The sequence below is a fragment of the Haliotis rubra genome, unplaced genomic scaffold, assembly GCF_003918875.1.
Source record: "Haliotis rubra isolate DU_JTF1 unplaced genomic scaffold, ASM391887v1 Scf495, whole genome shotgun sequence".
Taxonomy (NCBI): Eukaryota; Metazoa; Mollusca; class Gastropoda; order Lepetellida; family Haliotidae; genus Haliotis; species Haliotis rubra.
Window position 1 is genome coordinate 456,707 of NW_025767185.1, and position 20,351 is coordinate 477,057.

The 20,351-nt window shown below is 39.8% G+C and overlaps 1 protein-coding gene across 1 annotated transcript in view; it reads right to left on the reverse strand.

The window, feature by feature from the left end:
- Positions 1–586: 586 nt before the first annotated feature.
- The window catches only part of LOC124291534 (intraflagellar transport protein 80 homolog), a 92,608-nt gene continuing 72,843 nt past the window's right edge, over positions 587–20,351 (reverse strand). Inside the window, exons 15-19 of the mRNA XM_046728536.1 lie at positions 10,889–11,060; positions 10,649–10,738; positions 7,948–8,120; positions 4,333–4,456; positions 587–2,370 (exon numbers count right to left, since the gene is read on the reverse strand). Of these exons, the coding sequence (XP_046584492.1) occupies positions 2,230–2,370; positions 4,333–4,456; positions 7,948–8,120; positions 10,649–10,738; positions 10,889–11,060 (700 nt within the window). The 3' untranslated portion in view covers positions 587–2,229. The remainder of the gene's footprint in view (positions 2,371–4,332; positions 4,457–7,947; positions 8,121–10,648; positions 10,739–10,888; positions 11,061–20,351) is intronic.

A 20,351-nucleotide genomic window follows, 5' to 3' on the forward strand; every position in this document is an offset into this window, starting at 1 on the left:
GACATGCCTGTCAACTATCAGTTACACAAGTCAACATGCCTCAGTTACACAAGTTATGCCTGTCAACCATCAGTTACAACATGCCTGTCAACTATCAGTTACACAAGTCAACATGCCTGTCAACCATCAGTTGCCTGTCACAACACAGGTCGAGTTAATCAGTTACACAGGTATGCCTGTCAACCATCAGTTACAAGTCAGTGCCTGTCAGCATGCCTGGTCAACCATCAGTTACACATCAGTTACACAAGTCAACATGCCTGTCAGCCATCAGCCTGTCAACTATCAGTTACACAAGTTAGCATGCCTGTCAACCATCAGTTACAGGTTACAAGTCAATGCCTGTCAACCATCAGTTACACAAGTCAACATGCCTGTCAACCATCAGTTACACAAGGTCAACAATCAGTTACACAGGTCAACATGCCTGTCAGCCATCAGTTACACAAGTCAACATACCTGTCAACCATCAGTTACACAAGTCAGCATGCCTGTCAACTATCAGTTACACAAGTCAACTATCAGTTACAACATGCCATCAAGAATGACCTAGTTGGAGAAGCAAAAAAAGTAAAAAGATGTCCAGTTTGTTTTCAGATTGGTTTATTAAAAAGAATAGGCGACATGGACGGCTTGTTTGTACACTTTGTTCATGAACATGGAATGTACCACAAATGGTATCACAGATAAATCCATATGTACAAGAAAAACATCTCAAGATGCAAAATAGGAACAAACGATATAGGTAGCCTGGTGAAGATTGATTTCTGAACATGCAAGCAAGCCAGAAGGACTGACGTTAACATTAACAGAACAACTTGTAACAGTCATTCACCAAAAAGTAACTTTCCTTTCACTGATGGTTTTCAATGTACACCTAACAGAGATCTGACCCCTAGGTATGGGGCCTAGCGGGTCATACATAGCAAGCCGAAAATATGTGGAAGGCTTACTGATATCCCCGACCGTGACTCCTAACTTCAGATGAACAACATTTTATAATGTTCATTCTTGAAAAAAGCGTTATCACAATTTGCACAGCACATTTCCTATAAACAAAGATACCATTATCCAAATCTGACAACTTCCATAAAATGACTGTAAAGTTACTGGTTGCACAAATTCGATGTGGGACTTCCCCAACCCCCTCAAGTTCAAGATGTGTAAGTTTTGATAATTCTTGATAAATTAGAAATATCACAATATAACTTTGCAACGCACCTCTTCTTCACACAAGGAATGTGGTCCCCAAATTTGAAAACTATCCAAGAGTTTTCAAGTTGTTGGCTGAAGAAACTTTTCTAATTTCAAATTTGTAATTGTCTGCAATTCTAAAAAGAAACACCCTAAAATATCGTAATCCTAATTTGCACTGCACCCATCCTTTAGACTAACGAGGTGGTCCCTAAATTTGAAAAAAATCCAACCAATAGTTTTCAAGTTATTGTTTGAACAAAAATGTCTTCAGATGGACGGATGGACAGAGTTTGTTGGTACAACGACAATGACAGAACAAACACTCTGTATGATTTGACAGTATAATATATATACAACTGCTGCTATGTTGGAACCTGACGTGCACACACATAAATAATGAATAGCTGAATCTAACAGATGACCCTGAATGTGGAACAGGTATTAGTCATTAGAAATCCATGCAAGCACTTGAGGTACTGCTGATATCCATTACGCATCCACCTGCATACTAACAATATACTTATGTTGTTGAGAGTCTCTCACTGGGCACAGTGTCCAATCTACTTTACATTGAGAGGATGAACCAGTCATGACAGCTGCCAAATTTGAATAATCATTCAATACCATATTATGATATTCCATATGATATCATGGTATTCTTAGTGTTCTATTTGCCAATTAATGAGGTTGTGATTCAATCTGGTTTCTCGTATTCATTTCATGACACCTTTCGGGCCAGGATTTAGCATTAATTTCATGTTTTCTTTCTCTGACCAAGAACAGTAATAGGCCGGACTTATGGTGTTTTCGCTACCCAGACTATGGCAGGCTATATATTGTGTTGGATTCTACAGGCTGAATTTGTAAATAACATTGACACAGGCAGTATAAAGTACACATGTCTAACTAGTGTCATTGACCTACCAGTATGTACAGATCAGTGCACAAACATTCACACTGACACTGATGTTCTTATGAAAAGTATTGGCCGTTCCGGTCATCAGGTTCTGTAGTGGATGTGGGGCCAGTAAATCATGTAGTGGAGGGTGTAGGCCCTGGGCGAGATCGTTGAGATGTGCTGGATGCAGATGTACTCCCTGCTGATGGACGCTCACGCTCCTTCTGATATTCCATTTCTATCTTGGCCTCGATCTTCTCCCAATCAACTTCGATCTGAAACATGTAATTATATTACTGAAACTACCAAAATAATAATATAAACAATTAAATGAAATTTTCTATCTGCTCCATAAGTGATCCTGAAAGATCACCCAAACTGGGGACACCAAATTCTAACAAGCAAAGAAAGTAACTTTCAAAGAATATCCAACTGAGGACAGGCAGTCTGTGTGAGCGACTATATTTTGCACGTGTGCTGGATCAATACATGACCAGCACAAACTGAAAGAAAAATATCTGCAAACATAGTATTTAAAGCACTATTTACCAAGTTCACTGCTTAGTATAACTGCAGAGCTACAGATAACTTTTTTGGTCATTGAGTTATGTACTCAATTGGGTATCCTAATTTTCCTTTAAGTAACCAAATAAATTGTACTCACCTAACTCAAACTCAAATTGGGTATTTTGCCATTTTCCATTAATTGTAAAAATAAAATAAAGTTTAACGGTTGCTTTATGTGTTTGTTATTTATATTTGATCTGTAATACGAGAAACGTTAAAAAAGACTGCAAGTTGCCAAGTTCAGATGCAGAAATAGAACCTCTCAATATACCTCAGTTATTTTATCTACTTTTGTTTGTATGTATGTAATATCAAAATTATTGAGTATTTACAAAACTTCAAGCGTACTTGTACGCAATAAACTTAATAGGAATTGAGTTTTCATATAAATATTTGAGAAATTTACACAGATATGTAGCTGACCTGTACCTCTGTAATTGTTTGTCATCACCTGACTTTTGACTCACACATGGATTGTAACATGAAAAAAAAAAGAAAGAAAAGAAAACATGTTTATCACTAAGACCACTTGGAGTGATTTGTTGTCAAGATATACTAGTGAGTTTGGACCTTATGTACTGAACTCAAAGATGTCATGGTAGGAGAGAAATGAACACATTCCTCATTAAAGTGCCACACAAAACACCCATGACCAAAATAATGTCTGGGTGTATTTCTAAGATCCCTAAATCAGAACATATAACACCAGTTCTCAAAGCCTTGATCCCTGTCTCCTCTTGGATTGTCTACAAGACTTATGACTCATGACTGTATCTTCAATGAAAGTTATCCATCATATCAAAAGGACCTGATATCCCCTTTACTCTCCAGAACTCTCACTCCGATCGTCCAATCATCACCAACTCAATCAGCTTCTATCCACCTCTGTGATGTCTGATCACGCGTTTTCAGTTTGCAGTCCCATGTTCTGGAACTCTCTACCTTCAGAATTAAGGACCACTATATCCAATGAGGATTTCAAGTGTCTCCTCAAAACCCACCTCTTTTGGTCTTTCACTAGACTCTATGAATTTTGTCCGCACATATGTTCCTTGACTTTTTCTGATTTTGTCAAAGCGCCAGTGAGCACCTATTGATGGATACTTGGCGCTATATAAATACAGTACTATTATTATTTTTTTCTTTTTAATTTAGAGTTTTACAGAAGATACCAAGTATGCTGAATAGACGAATACTGCAAAGAATACTATTCACACTTTGCTGAGGATTAAATCATAGATTCAACAGAAAACTATGATGTGGGGTCAGATTTGGTTAAAATATTTAAGCTTATTGTAAGCATGGATCCCAGTTTTCAGTATGTCATTTCATCTTGTGGAAACCATACCTGCTAGTGACAGGTGTTGTGCACTTGCCAATGACTCGGTCCATGATTTGCAAAATGGTTGATAGGTGCTATGAACACTCTTTTTTATGGTTACCCAAGTATCATGTGCATGCGGTTAGATTAAAGTGTCTGTTTGCCTAAAGAGGAGTTACCTAATTATTATCTATCCAGTTTTAAATGGACACAATTTCAAAGAAAGAAAGACTTAGTTTTGAAACTGAAAACCTCCACATAATTATCAAATCAGAGATATTCAGAAAACAGCATATAATAATGATATGACAAGATGTTCCCTGTTCTGCACTGTGCCAGGAATACTCACCCCTTCCTTGTACTGCAAGAATCTCTTATTGGTCTCTTTTTTACCAAATCTATCAAGGTACTTGAGACGATGACCAAGCACAGTATCAACATGAGTCTTGTGCTTCACAGCAAGCTCTAGTGACCTGAAGCACAGTAATTATCTCATGTTAGATGACATTCACAATCAAGCTCTAGTGGTTTGAAATACGGGATTAAACTCTAGTGACCTGAAACAGAGGATCAAACTCTTGTACAGTGAAACACAGATTTGTACTCCAGTCAGCGGACATAGAGGATCAAGTTCTTGTGACCTAAAACTGAGGATCCAACTCTAGTGCAGTGAAACACAGGTTTGTACTTCAGTTAGCTGACATACAGCATCAAGCTCCAGAGATGTGAAATACAGGATCAAGCTCTAGAGCCCTGAGACACAGACTCAATCAGGCTCTGAGTGCATGTAACAGAAGCAGGCTCTGGGCGCATGTAACAGAAGCAGGCTCTGGGTGTATGTAACAGAAGCAGGCTCTGGGTGCATGTAAAAGAAGCAGTTTGTGTACTTGTAACAGAAGCAGGCTCTGGGTGCATGTAACAAAAGCAGGCTCTGGGTGCATGTAACAGAAGCAGGCTCTGGGCGCATGTAACGGAAGCAGGGTCTGGGTGCATTTAACAGAAGCAGGCGCTGGGTGCATGCAACAGAAGCAGGCTCTGGACGCATGTAACAGAAACACAAACACGGTCTGGGTGCATTTAACAGAAGCAGGCTCTGGGTGCATGTAATAGAAGCAGTTTGTTTACTTGTAACAGAAGCAGGCTCTGGGTGCATGTAACAGAAGCAGGCTCTGGGTGCATGTAACAAAAGCAGGCTCTGGATGCATGTAACAGAAGCAGTTTGTGTACTTATAACATGAGCAGGCTCTGGTTGCATGGAACAGAAGCAGGCTCTGGGTGCATGTAACAGAAGCAGTTTGTGTACTTGTAACAGAAGCAGGCTCTGGGTACATGTAACAGAAGCAGGCTCTGGGTGCATGTAACAAAAGCAGGCTCTGAGTGCATGTAACAAAAGCAGGCTGTGGATGCATGTAACAGAAGCAGTTGGTGTACTTGTAACAGAAGCAGATTCTGGGTGCATGTAAGAGAAGCAGGCTCTGGGTGAATGTACCAAAAGCAGGCTCTGGATGCATGTAACAGAAGCAGTTTGTGTACTTGTAACAGAAGCAGGCTCTGGGTGCATGTAACAGAAGCAGGCTCTGGGTGCATGTAATAGAAGCAGTTTGTGTACTTGTAACAGAAACAGGTTCTGGGTGCATGTAACAGAAGCAGGCTCTGGGTGAATGTAACAAAAGCAGGCTCTGGATGCATGTAACAGAAGCAGTTTATGCACTTGTAACAGAAGCAGGCTCTGGGTGTATGTAACAGAAGTAGGTTCTGGGTGCATGTAACAGAAGCAGGCTCTGGGTGCATGTAATAGAAGCAGTTTGTGTACTTGTAACAGAAGCAGGCTCTGGGTGCATGCCACAGAAGCAGGCTCTGGGTGCATGTAACAGAAGCAGTTTGTGTACTTGTAACAGAAGCAGGCTCTGGGTGCATGTAACAAAAGCAGGCTCTGGGTGCATGTAAAAGAAGCAGGCTCTGGGCGCATGTAACAGAAGCAGGGTCTGGGTGCATTTAACAGAAGCAGGCTCTGGGTGCATGCAACAGAAGCAGGCTCTGGACGCATGTAACAGAAACAGGGTATGGGTGCATTTAACAGAAGCAGGCTCTGGGTGCATGTAATAGAAGTAGGCTCTGGGTGCATGTAACAGAAGCAGTTTGTGTACTTGTAACAGAAGCAGGCTCTGGGTACATGCAACAGAAGCAGGCTCTGGACGCATGTAACAGAAACAGGGTCTGGGTGCATTTAACAGAAGCAGGCTCTGGGTGCATGTAATAGAAGTAGGCTCTGGGTGCATGTAACAGAAGCAGTTTGTGTACTTGTAACAGAAGCAGTTTGGGTACTTGTAACAGAAGCAGGCTCTGGGTGCATGTAACAGAAGCAGTTTGGGTACTTGTAACAGAAGCAGGCTCTGGGTGCATGTTACAGAAGCAGGCTCTGGGTGCATGTAAAAGAAGCAGGCTCTGGGTGCATGTAACAGAAGCAGGCTCTGGGTGCATGCAACAGAAGCAGGCTCTGGGCGTTGTTACAGAAGCAGGGTCTGGGTGCATTTAACAGAAGCAGGCTCTGGGTGCATGTAACAGAAGCAGTTGTGTACTTGTAACAGAAGCAGTGTCTGGGTGCATGTAACAGAAGCAGGCTCTGGCTGCATGTAACAGAAACAGGCTCTGAGTGCATGTAACAAAAGCAGGCTCTGAGTGCATGTAACAAAAGCAGGCTCTGGGTGCATTTCTAGATGCATGTAACAGAAACAGTTTGGGTACATGTAACAGAAGCAGGCTCTGAGTGCATGTAACAGAAGCAGGCTCTGGGTGCATGTAACAGAAGCAGGCTCTGAGTGCACTGTAACAGAAGCAGGCTCTGGGTGCATGTAACAGAAGCAGGCTCTGGGTGCATGTAACAGAAGCAGGCTCTGGGTGTATGTAACAGAAGCAGTTTGTGTACTTGTAACAGAAGCAGGCTCTGGGTGCATGCAACAGAAGCAGGCTCTGGGCGTTGTTACAGAAGCAGGGTCTGGGTGCATTTAACAGAAGCAGGCTCTGGGTGCATGTAACAGAAGCAGTTGTGTACTTGTAACAGAAGCAGTGTCTGGGTGCATGTAACAGAAGCAGGCTCTGGCTGCATGTAACAGAAACAGGCTCTGAGTGCATGTAACAAAAGCAGGCTCTGAGTGCATGTAACAAAAACAGGCTCTAGATGCATGTAACAGAAACAGGCCCTGGGTGCATGTTACAGAAGCAGGCTCTGAGTGCATGTAACAAAAGCAGGCTCTGAGTGCATGTAACGAAAGCAGGCTCTGAGTGCATGTAACAAAAGCATGCTCTGAGTGCATGTAACAAAAGCATGCTCTAGGTGCATGTAACAGAAGCAGGCTCTGGGTGCATGCAACAGAAACAGGCTCTGGGCGCATGTAACAGAAGCAGGCTCTGGGTGCATGTAACAGAAGCAGGCTCTGAGTGCATGTAACAAAAGCAGGCTCAGTGCATGTAACAAAAGCATGCTCTGAGTGCATGTAACAAAAGCATGCTCTGGGCGCATGTAACAGAAGCAGGTTCTGGGTGCATGTAACAGAAGCAGGCTCTGAGCGCATGTAACAGAAGCAGGCTCTGAGTGCATGTAACAGAAGCAGGCTCTGAGTGCATGTAACAGAAGCAGTTTGTGTACTTGTAACAGAAGCAGGCTCTGGGTGCATGGACATGGCTGAAGATTAATTCAATGCAAATTTAGGTCTGAAATACCGCAGAACACATGGTGAATGGACGTAGTACACCTGGCAGTGTATTTGCAGTGGTTTAAGAATTGAATACTTGTAATAACTCAACTGGTATATAGACCTATGACAGCTAAGATGACTTCTGCTGAAAACATTATGCTTTTAGAGTATGATTTTAGGATTTCTGGCACTGAAGTAATCAGTTTTTACAGAAAATGTAAGAATTTCTTCAAACCATGTTGATTATTGATCCAAGAAGAGGAGTGTACCTGTCCCAGTTATACAGCTGGATGTTGAGCATGATGGCCCTGAATGTGAGTCCAGCCTGCAGCAGGATGGCTTCAGCATCTTGTGGACTTCCACACAACAGAGCCATTTCAGCATTGCGGGCCTCTTTCACAGGAATATCTTTGATATTCATAATGAACTGCACTTTGTCAGTCTGTAAAAAAGGTATTACAAAAAAGTGATTATTACTTACTTCACAGGCCAACTTCACAACATACTGAGTGACAGCAGGGAGACTATATAAGGGGCAGGGGTCACTCCTCGGAAAGCCCCTTAGCGTATGCCTCGGCTCGTCACGTGACCAGTGTAGCCAATATGGCGGAAGCGTAGTTTTTAAGATTGAGCCCGGTTTATTTTCAACAGCTGATTACATACGCTGAGTGTTGTGACAACTGAAACCCTACATGTAGAAGATAAGTTATCTATTCTGTCACTTCATTTTAAGTCAAATAATTGTTATTAGTGTCAGTATTAGTACAGTAGATTTGTAGTAAAGTTTCAAGTCGGCATGTTGTAGCTCACTGGCTTCAATTCTCGGTACACAGCGAAGAAAGACTAAATTCTATCGCTAAAAAGTTCTTACACATATTCGTTTAATTTTTAGAAGGGAAATATACCTTTAGTTGAAAGGTGTTTGCAAGTAATAGTGATAGTTTTATAACTAAAAAAAATTTGTTAGGGTGTATTTGAGGTGTGTGAAAAATATGACATATCGCCGATCTGCCATTGAAATACTACAGGGCGTTGTTTGAGTGTTTCTAGTTATTGTTCTAAAACATCTTTCACATACACCTTTAATTTTTATGAGGGGAATATACCATCAGGTGAAAGGTGTTTGCAAGTAATAGTGATAGTTTTATAATTTAAAAAAAATTGTTAGGGTGTATTTGAGGTATGTGAAAAATATGACATATCGCCGATCTGTTCTGAAACGCCATTGATGCTTGTGATGCTTGAGTGTTATAGTTCTAAAAGTTCTTTCTTTCTTGTTGATCTTAGTATTTGACAAAACTGGAAATGTGTTTACAACGCTTTGTGATAGTTCTAAACTTTCTGTTTTTGAGGGGTCTGTGACAGTGTCAGTTAACATTCTGTCAATGCCCATGCCATTCCACACATGCAATAAGATATCTGAATTAGTTACTAATGTAAAAAAATGTCTCAATGTAGATTTTTAAAAAAAAGGACAGCTGATGTTAACACATGTGTTCTACCGATAGTTTTGCGTTCTTTAACATGTTTGGGGAGGGATGGCCGTGGTGTATCATTTATTCTTTCATTCATTCACATATGTATTTCTTTATTTTGTTCTTTTTTTTTCATTCATTCACATATAATTCTTGCTCTTCATTCATTCATTCATTCATTCATTCATTCATTCATTGTAAAATTCCGACTGATACAATACACTGGCTGAAGTACTCTTAAATGCAGCCGAAGTTGCGCTGGGAACGAACCAAGTCGCTGTGTGCGTTGGAGCATGACGAGGCATGCGCTAATTAGTACAAATGGTAAAGAAAGCAAGCGAGTGACCTATCCCTGTTGTAGAGTATCCCTGGTGACAGGCATCACAGCTAATTAGCGAGATTTACATGGTAGGGCATCGATACCAAGAATTGACTTTATCAGTTGTTTTAACCCCTTACATAATTGTAAACATTTAGTTACGTTGATGGTCATAAATTTTCAATGTCAATTATCCTAAAAAGTAAATATATGTATATATTAATATTCTTGTGATTTAACAAAGAGAAACCTTGAAACATATCCTATTGTTCTGGGCCCCGTTCTTCAAAATCCTAAGATGATTTTAACTCCCATAATTTAACATAGACTTACTACAGTCGTAGCACTACGATTGCTTTGAGGAATGGGGCCCTGGCATATACAGTTTTCCTTTTTTTTAGCACATATTATTTCCACTGTCCACAACCTTGATATTGCTGCAATGTTGCTAATGCTCACTCACTCATTAAATATAACACAAAGACCCCAGTTAATGGAGCCATTTATCAGATTTCTTCATCATGGCATAATTTCTCACCGCATATATTTTGGTGTTTTGTCAAAGACGTTCATCAGAAATTTCATTAAAATGATGAGCTCATTACTTTAAGTTGACCAAAAATACACTTCTTGTGATACATGTATCGTGGTCAAACATTGTTATAATAAACTTAATATGGACTTTAACATGTCAATAAAGGGGGTTTCTGAGAAGACATTTATAATGAATGGCTTCTGATTCATGTCATATTCTGCAGAAACAGACCAAGACATGAGCTCACTTGACATCCAGCTAATATCTCGGCTATTATGTATGTCCCTGAACTAGTCAGATATGACTTGAGCCTTGATGTGTCTGACAAACACAACAGTTTCATCCTGTATGAGTTCGCCAGAATTAGCACAGCCTTGAAATTTTGAGGTAAGTCTTGAAAAATGGATATTATGCAATGATTCTTCCAAACCAATTAAGTTGACAATTCCTCTTTTCAGAGGTAAAAAAATCCAACTTTGGAATTCATCGAAAACATAAAAACATTTTGCATATGATAGTCGGTTACAAAAATTGTTTGCTTCCATTCATCTTAAAAGTAAGAGCTTGCAAAAGGCAGAGTTTTAGGACAGAAATTCTGTAAAAAGCCTGTAATGCTCATTAATGTTGTGTGTGTTACTGACCTCTTTGATGGCAGCATATGCTACCTCTGCTGTGTTGAGTTCCTTGGCATAGGATGCCATTGCTGCCAGACATGCCCACAGTGTGTCCTCCTGGGAACAGCCACATCATTTGTCACACAAATAGCAAACATTTAAAAAAACATTACTTAACTGATCACTTTGTTGATATATTTGAAACTGAAAAGAGTTTGGTCATCCCTATGGTTGGAAAATGTCTGACCAGAGAAAAGAAATAGATACCTTAACAAAGCGACAGAGACGGAGGGAGTCTCCCCAGCGACTAGAGTTGGCATAGCTGTGGAGGACTCCAGGGTATGGGGACACTGTGGTGCTGATCAGAGAGCCTTCACTTCGACGCAGGATTAAATGATTGCCGACAAAATCAATAAGTTGCGGTGCCTTGCCAAATTCACTGAAACAGAAAATGTACATATGAACAAATGGAATGCTAACCATGCTCACTAAGGTTACACAATGAAACTGAGACAATGCTCTCCTGATGTTTGTGCACACCAGGGAGGGCACAACCATGAAAGGTCAGTTAGGGAGTGACTCACTTTTGTCACAATCCAATAAGCAAAAAATCCAAAATTATCCTATAATAAGACACATCCAACTGTGGCCACCCAAACCTGACTTCATTCTTTCAACCAGCATGGGTGCTAGGGCAGTACATAACTACTTAGTAAGCAAACAATAACGGGTAAAAATTGGAAGTCTTACTGACAGTGAAGTGTTCCTGCATGTTGTAAAACAAGGTGGATGTTTGCACTACATGCACACATTGTAACAGCCCAACTTTCGCTAAATGATTCCAAACACCAACAATAGTAGCATCATATATTATTCTAAAAATATTACCTTATTATAGTCCGTTTGCAAAATCGTAACTATGAAAATGGCAAATAAATATACATTCAAAAGCAACAAATTGTCTTAAATAACATGAAAGTTAATCATTTGTCCACACCAAATCATCACCATAATTTCAAACACTGGCATGAAGAAGAGGAAAAGTAGTTTGACTAACAATCATATAACTGGTGGTGTTTTAATGACAGTTGTAACAAGGGGGTATGCAGTCAGGGTTTTACATGGCGCTGATTCCTGCGTATTTGATGCAACAATTTTCTAAAAGACTCTCAAAATGTTATTGTATGAGTCAAGATTGACGCAAGTCTTATGAGTGACCCTCAGAATTCAGTTCAATAAAATCGAAATTTGATAAGCAAACAATGATAGCTTTCGTTTTATTGCAAACTGTATTGGAAACACTCGTGATATTAACAGAAAGTACGGGAACACAGAGTGGCTAAAAATAGAGCCACGCTAGAATGCGGTAAAGGTACCAGCCAATAACATTTGAGTATGTCATTCACTATATTTAGACAGCAAATAGCAGTTCAGTACGTCATTTGCTATATTTAGACTATGCTTTGGTCATTTAAGCATTGTCCATCCTGCTAAGAAGCAGCGGTCTCGTGACTTGTTTTTCAGTAATGAAAGCAAGAAAAACAGATCTCCTGACGTTTCTAATGATGAGCACTAAAACCAACTGCTAAATCATAACCTGTGATATGTGCATTCGGGCAAAAAAAAAATCCAACTCCTTTACATTTGCTAGTCAAAATTTTCAGTAGTAAAGATCAGTGTGAAGCACATTTCTGATGTCCCCCGCCATGAATTTGCTGGAAAATTGCTAAAAGCGGCATAAAACCAAACTCTCTCACTCTAAAGATCACCTTGACGCAGTTAAAAGTCACGAAACTCAACAGCATTTCAGCACATCTGTCAAAAATGCAGGAAAGGCAGACAAGGTTCACCGTAGTGATGGTCACATTAAACAAATGCTTACTGTTTGTCATGGCTCAAAACATATTACTGCTGATACTTGTAAAGATTTGATGAATCTACCACTTATCTACAGCAAATTGAAGCCATAAAGAGCAGTCCATACATTAGCCTTATGTTTGATGAGACGTGTGACATCACCACAGAGAAAAAAACCTTGCAATTTATGTTAGGTATATTGATAGTGAACTATGTGTGAACCAGCTGGATACGGTATACTGGACTTTATGATTTTGATTTACACAAAGAAATATTACACTAAAATTTTCATGACTCCCAAATCTTGAAAATGACTCCCCAAAATAAATATTGTGAGTCATCATGACTCCCATTTTTCAAAGTCTGTGTAAAACCCTGTGCAGTGTATGTAGAACAGCCCACCATTCGCAAATCGCCCATGTTTTGCCAACCCACTATCTTCTTTTCTGCACTAAGAGTCCGTCAAAAGAAATGTTGACATTAGGAGTGTATCTTTCTATAGTAGTTATTTAATGGAATATACAAAGGGCGTCTAAAATATTCTCAAAGCAATGTTAGGAATGTTCTTGGGTGTACTATTCAGATAATTATAAATGCAGATAATACAAGTACTTGCCACTAATATGGCAATGTCCCCCACCACTAAAGAAGAATGAAATATTTCTAACATATTTACTACTTTTTATTTTTTGGCCAGATACAAGATGCCTGAAATGACTGGTGTCTGCATAATCACCCAATGTAGGCTGTCGACATACTTGAAGATACTGGGTGCAATGTTTTATGAGATATCGTGTTTACATAAGTTTGAAAAGTGGTCAAAGTGTTGTGGTGACCTCGAGGATAAGGTCAAGGCCACCCAAATCGACTGGTGTTCGCATAATCCCCCAATGTAGGCTGTCACCAAATTTGAAGACATTGGGTACAACAGTTGATAAGATATCAAAACATGAATCGGGACGTATGGACTGCTGTTGAATACGGGGGGAAAAGAGAGAAAGAGGGAGACAAAAATATACAGAATGAGCTCAATCCGTCATTACACTACGGTACATGATGAAATTCACAGATGATTTGAAATCCCATCCTCTGTCACTTTTATGATTATTGCAAGCCAGGAGGGGGAAGACACTTTTTGGCACAAAATACCAGAAACAAGCAGCAGTGCTTCTAGGCCTTTCTTATTATAAAAGGAAGCACTTATTACAAGAAACAGTCCAGCATTTCTACAAATCGTGTTCGGACATCTCACAGCTTACTAATGTGAAACAGATGGACAGTTTTCAACAAAAACTTGTAAGAAATGGAAATCAGAACATGAAAACAAGTGAATATCTTTGCGGCAATTGAAGAATTTCATAGTAACTGAGCATTCTTTAATTGTGTCCAAGCACTGAATCGGGAAACTTTTGCACCACTTTGGGTACCAATACAAGAACATTTCAGGCGACAGCAGGCATGTGTTATGTGAACAGAAGGATATAGCGTTGCTGAGAAACCATATGCGTAAAGTGGAAACAGGGATATGAGGTGATTTACTCAGATGAAACATGGATCAATGCATGTCAAATGATGTCATACTGTGCAACATCATTGGTGGTGGGGGAGAAGAGGGATGTTCCCAATGTGCCTACAATTTATTCTGCCCACAGTCTTTTCAAAACAACTTTATGGTTGAGTAGTTTGAAGTTTATCCTGGTTCATCCATCAACAGTAATGAACGGTTCATGGCAGGGGAAGGCTAAAATCGCGATGCTTCTTGGTTCAATGAGCGTAGTCTTTGCAGCACTTGCAACGCATTGTTATGGCTGAATGAACATGGCACACCTCACTCAGAGGCTCTGACTTATTACAAAGAAAACAGAATTAACATGCACGCTCTTTAATTTGGGCACATATAAAAATATGAATAAAGTTATTTACACATTTTCACGTCTATTCTGCATTATACATTTTCACACAACACACGGATATACCTATTTATATACAAAGGTATCTCCCAAGTTCGCCGTATACAGCAACTGTAGATGATTTGGTACTGATCTGCAAAATATGCCTGCAAAATTTTAAGTGAATTCTTTCAAATTCAGAACATTTCACAATACCCCACACTTCACAGCCATACATCATAGTAGATGTAACAAAAGTGTCGAATAGTTCACACAAGGTTTTCAATGAAAAGTCGTAACTGACATTTTTAGTAAAGCATTCATAGCTTTCAGACCTTTGCCTGCTAGAGTTCTATAAGCTTGTGTAAAGGAGCCTGTGCAAGAAAGCACTATAACTAGATAATTTAACTGGTCAAACTTCAAGCTGGGATTCCTTGTAAAACCAAATTTCTTCCGATCGAATCTTCCCTCGAAACGAAAAACCATAATTTTACTTTTGTCTACCTTAACATTAAGGCTCCAGTCTGTGCAATAATTGGAAAGCGTATTAAGTGATTGGGATATGATAACCATATCGTCGGCAAATAGTAGTATAAAAAGGTTAACATAGTCAAGCAGCAATCCCGCGTCGATATTTTCCTGTAGTGTTACTTCAATATCTTCAAGATATAGGGAGAAAAGAATCGGTGACATTACTCCCCCTTGTTTAATACCCAGGGAGCATAGAAAGAAGCCAGATAACTCACCATTGTGGTTAACACATGATTGCACAGTGTCATACATAGACACAATAATTTTCCATAGTCTACCTCTGATGCCCACCAGAACATAGAAATCAGGTTTTGTAGTATAAAAACACTCTAAACACTCTACTATAACAATGTTTTGAAAAGAAATCTAGGAGCACCTTTAGAATACAGCACCACAACTTCTCGTGAGGACATTCTCTGCTGTAGGTCACTTGTCATTAAGACAAGCAACCAGTTTGTGGGAACCCGTTGGACGTGAACCCGCGACCTTCGGATTGTTAGCTCGACAGCTAACCGACTGAGCTACGTCCACACTGTAGCACGTGCAAATTTATCGAGTCATTCCTGTGACGTCACGGAAATGAACGGAAAGAGTCGAATAGGTCACGGACAATTACGAAGGTTACGGGTAGACTTGGTGTCTCGTGATCTTAATCTACGGACAATTGCCAAATGGACCCAATGCCATTTGGCACACTCGTCCCATTCCGTAATCTACATGATAACGTGTTGCGTGGAATGAGCTGATATGCCTCAAACTGAAAAGGGTTGTTGACGTCAGGCGTCAGACGTAGATTTCACGGTGCGTGCATGAATGACGCGCTTTTATATAAATCGGTGATTTTGTGACAGAAATGTGATGTAGGGACTGACTGACTGAGTTTAGTTTTACGCCGCTTTTAGCAATATTCCAGCAATATCACGGCGGGGGACACCAGAAATGGGCTTAACACATTGTGCCCATGTGGGGAATCGAACCCGGGTCTTCGGCGTGACGAGCCAACGCTTTAACCACTAGGCTACCCCACCGCCCTGTGATGTAGGGAGCACTGTAAGGATAATGTGGATCGCACTAAGGAACGAGGGGGACATGAGCATGTGTAGTGACGGCACGAGGGTGAGTTAGCCTTCAAATCATTACTGAAGAAATGTTGCGTTGAAAGAGGCTTCAGTGCAAATTCCAGGCCAATTTCCATTAGCCCAAAATTTCTACATTAAACCATTTCATAGTGTACTTTCGACGTTTTGGGTTTCCCGTTTTTGTGTGAAAAAAAGTATTAAAATGCAAAAGGAAAAACAACAAATGGTACTCACGTATTACACCGGACATGTACCTACTACAATGGATTAGGTCCCTAACCCTAACCCCTCAGCCCTAACCCTAATCCCTTGAAATAATCCTAATAAATAGAATGCATTTACCGAACCACCGGACATGTACCTACTATATTGGATTAGGTCCCCAACCCCAACCCTAACCCTAAAACCTAAACTTAGCCCTAACCCCTTGAATTAATCCTAATAAATAGAATGCATTGACCGAACCGGCACAAACATGACTGACGTGTCTAGTGTAATGCATTATTACCGCTTCGAAAAATAAAATACTAATAAAACACTTTTCTGTGTAATGGTGCAAATTACTGAATGACAAAAATATATGTAAATTTAAATATTACAAAATACAAAATACACAAAACATAACACCTCAGCACCCCGCAATACAAATAAATATAAGCGTATTAGTGAAAAAAGAAAAATATTTCAAACTGGTGCTTGCAAAATATATACAACTACTGGAAGCTCTCAACATCGTTGGGCTTATGCAATGACATAGCTCGTAGAGATGAAACACCAGTGAGCGGAGCTTATACGCACTCGCTGAGCCAGACAACCATGTTGCCATGCAGGCGTCATAGGGCATTGTTTCGAGAACGTGCTTTCGAACAAAATTACATTACATTACGTAAAAGGGTATTATGGCGTATTTTTAAAGTTTGTGGTGCTGTATTCTAAAGGTAGGCCGAAATCTATCTAGTCCCGACATGGATTATGCTTCCCGGCACCGTATCTTTAGCTTTGGCGGTACTCCCCTTCTCCCTTGGAAATTAGCCTTCCCGGGACATCTGAAAAATATATTTTAGCCTTCCTTGCACGACACCTAATGAACTAGCCCACTATGATTGAGTGGCTATGCTTTAATTAATCTGATACATTAGAATAACCAACATGATTGGCGTTATCATTATTCTTTCAGGGATGCGTGTAACATTAACAATTTAAATTAAATAGATATTAATGATTTACACATTTGCAATCACATTGACAATAACTTAAGAAATTTTTGAGAATTTAACACATTTCACAGCTTCAGTCTGTGGAGATGGCTGTCCAGTTCACGGTAGATTCGTCTACAGCGACGGACTGCAAATCCATGGTCGGACTGAATGCGCTTCACCCGATCAACCTTCTTGATCTGGGTCACAAACTCATAGATGTTTGGATGAGCTTTCTGGATTCAATTTCATTCTGCTATGGAATCCCTCAAACTTAGTCTAAGTGGCTGTTGGTTGGCTGTCCTTGGACCTACTGTGTCACGTTGGTGTCATGCAAGGACCACTTGCTTCTCAATGGGTGGGTGAATGTGTACAGACACATAGGCGAAGTGGTCTCCATGTCTTGCATCGACCCTTCAATCCACGAACCACACACTTCAAGACATTCAGGCGGTACCGATATCCATCATGGAGTACCTGTTCACCTCCCATCTGTGACATAACGAACGTAACTCTCTGAAGGTTGGCCATAGTGGCAGCAGTTCAGTGAAACTGTTGATCTTCATATAGCTTGTTTATAACTGAAGAAAACACTATACATCTTTGTTTCTGCTAAGGAATTATACAGACCATTAACTAAAAGAGATTATCTTGAGACACTAGTCTGGGTTAGACAAGAGATTATCTTGAGATACTAGTCTGGGTTAGACAAGAGATTATCTTGAGATACTAGTCTGGGTTAGACAAGAGATTATCTTGAGATACTAGTCTGGGTTAGACAAGAGATTATCTAACTAACTTCTGAGAAATTAAAAGTAAAAATGTGGAGCAAGAACATGTGATTTCAGTCTGAGAAGGATTACCAGTCCAAACATGATTCATTTCTTTCCTTATCTTATATTACTAAATGACTTTTCTAAAATGGTTTTAACCAAGAGTGGAAGCAGACAACAGACTCTGAACTCATTGGGTCAGTTCATTAGATCCTAAGGGGTGTTTTTCAACTCCCAATCTGCCTACAGTTACAATTATACCCAAAATGGACTGTAGGCAGTAGTGGGTTTCTTACCTATGCATGAACTAAAAGTCTGTGTACACTCTTGAATAATAAAATGCACGTACAAAATTACCCTGACCTAGGTATTGTTAAATGTGACAACCTCTGGTAAACTACCTTTAGGTAGAGGTGAGAGACTCATCCTTCTGCATGCAGGATGTAAAAGCGTAGGATTTCTTCCAGGATGTGCTTTGGCATTTTGTGTCAAATCTAAAGATAACTGAGATTATCATTACGAACTGAACAGTGAAGCCTTTCTGGAATGGGTGGAGAAACAGCTACTTGCAGGCCTACCTCTGAAGTCACCCCTTTCACAGTGTACAAGACCAAAACAGAAGGGTCTCAACAACAAATACCAGAGAGCAACACAAATACCAGAGAGGACGACTAGTGGTGTGACGATTGATCGATACGCATCGATACATCGATCCATGGGCCTCTGATACACTGAATCCATACAAAGTTTTACATTGTCGTATAACCTGATACGATACTTCAAATGGGCAACGATACATCGATGTTTAACTTTGAATATTGCTGAATCGTGATATCTGTTAAGAAAAAAGATTCACTTTTGTTTGATGATTAAAATATTTGCTTACTTATTTTCCCTTCATAAGTAAACGTTTTCTCGGAAATTCTTGCATCAAGAACTGTGTCAGAGAGGGCTCACATGTTATTATCATTCACAAAGTCTGTGTATAAACTTATTATCTCGTTTCCAAATGAACATTGAAAAACGTTGCCGGAATTTCACGAAATACTTTAAAATGGTTTTGTTTTGATACTCAGGTGTTTTATAGTTGGTGTTAGAATGAAATATTTTAGTATTGTGATGCGTATCGTATCGTCACCCTTATATCGGGATTCGTATCGTATCGTAGCTTCAGTGCACGATACTTTGGCAATATATCTTCGTGACTAAAATTTTAGCATCGTGATGTATCGTATCGCAGGTTGTATGCCAATACCAGCACTAAGGACGACGTGATATCTTGGCTAGAGTGATATTCCATTTCCCACTATGAGTACCAAACTTGTGTAGTATGACATTGTGAAGGCCAACAAAACAACATTGCCCTACCTTCACATGGACACAATATCCTGAGACTACCTCCCTATCATTGCAACCTAAACCCATAAGAACATGTTTGGGGCATTGTGAAGGGCAATGTTGGCAGAAGCAATACAACATTCAAATTATGTCATGTGAAGAATCTGGTCAAAAATGGTTTAGACAATATTGGTAAAAACAAAAGGGAAAAATGCATTGACAAAGTTGAGACCGAGATCGAAACATCATATTGGGAAAAAGACGGGTTTATATCATGCAACGGTCAGTCAAATTGTTATTTTAGTTGACAGTAACAGTGACCTTTAGCTGTTCTATTTATTAAGCTTACCCCCTTGGTAAAACGAACATTAAAACACCAACATTTACATGTTCATTTGTAAAAAACTACTTTTCCTCTTCTTCATGCCAATGTCTGAAATTATAGAGAGGATTTGGTATGTACAAATGATTAACTTTCATGCCATTTAAGATGATTTGTTGCTTTCAAATGTATATTTATTTGCCATTTCATCAGTACCATATGATTTTGCAGCAAATGCACAATACATGATTTCACAAAATCCTGCATTTTGGCTGTCCACACACAATAATTACAAAGGAGGTAGTATTTGTCAAGATCACATAGTATAATCTATGTTGCATTTTATATTTGTGGTGTGATAGATTTGGAGTGAGGACTTGGCAAGCTAGAGCAGTGATGTAAGCAGTGAGCGATTGTTTGTGTTGGAGGTGTGCAGTATCAGACCATTGTATGCATCTGGGAAGTAAGCTTGGGTCAATCAAGTCGGGTATAATAGCTTGGGGGTATATAAGGACTGATTTGAAAGTTGTGAGTGGCAACCAGTTTGAAAGTGTATGTGTGTGTCAGGCTGACTGTTTTTTCCTGTATATTTGACTGGTAGTCCGGGGTAGGTGATAAACCCTGTAAGGCTGTCCCGCCGATCGATAGGGATCGACTGTTGAACCGGAAGCTGGCAAGGGTAATGGAGGCAAAGAACGGTTTGATATGGCATGAGTAGCGCTTAAAATGTTGACTTTAATATGTT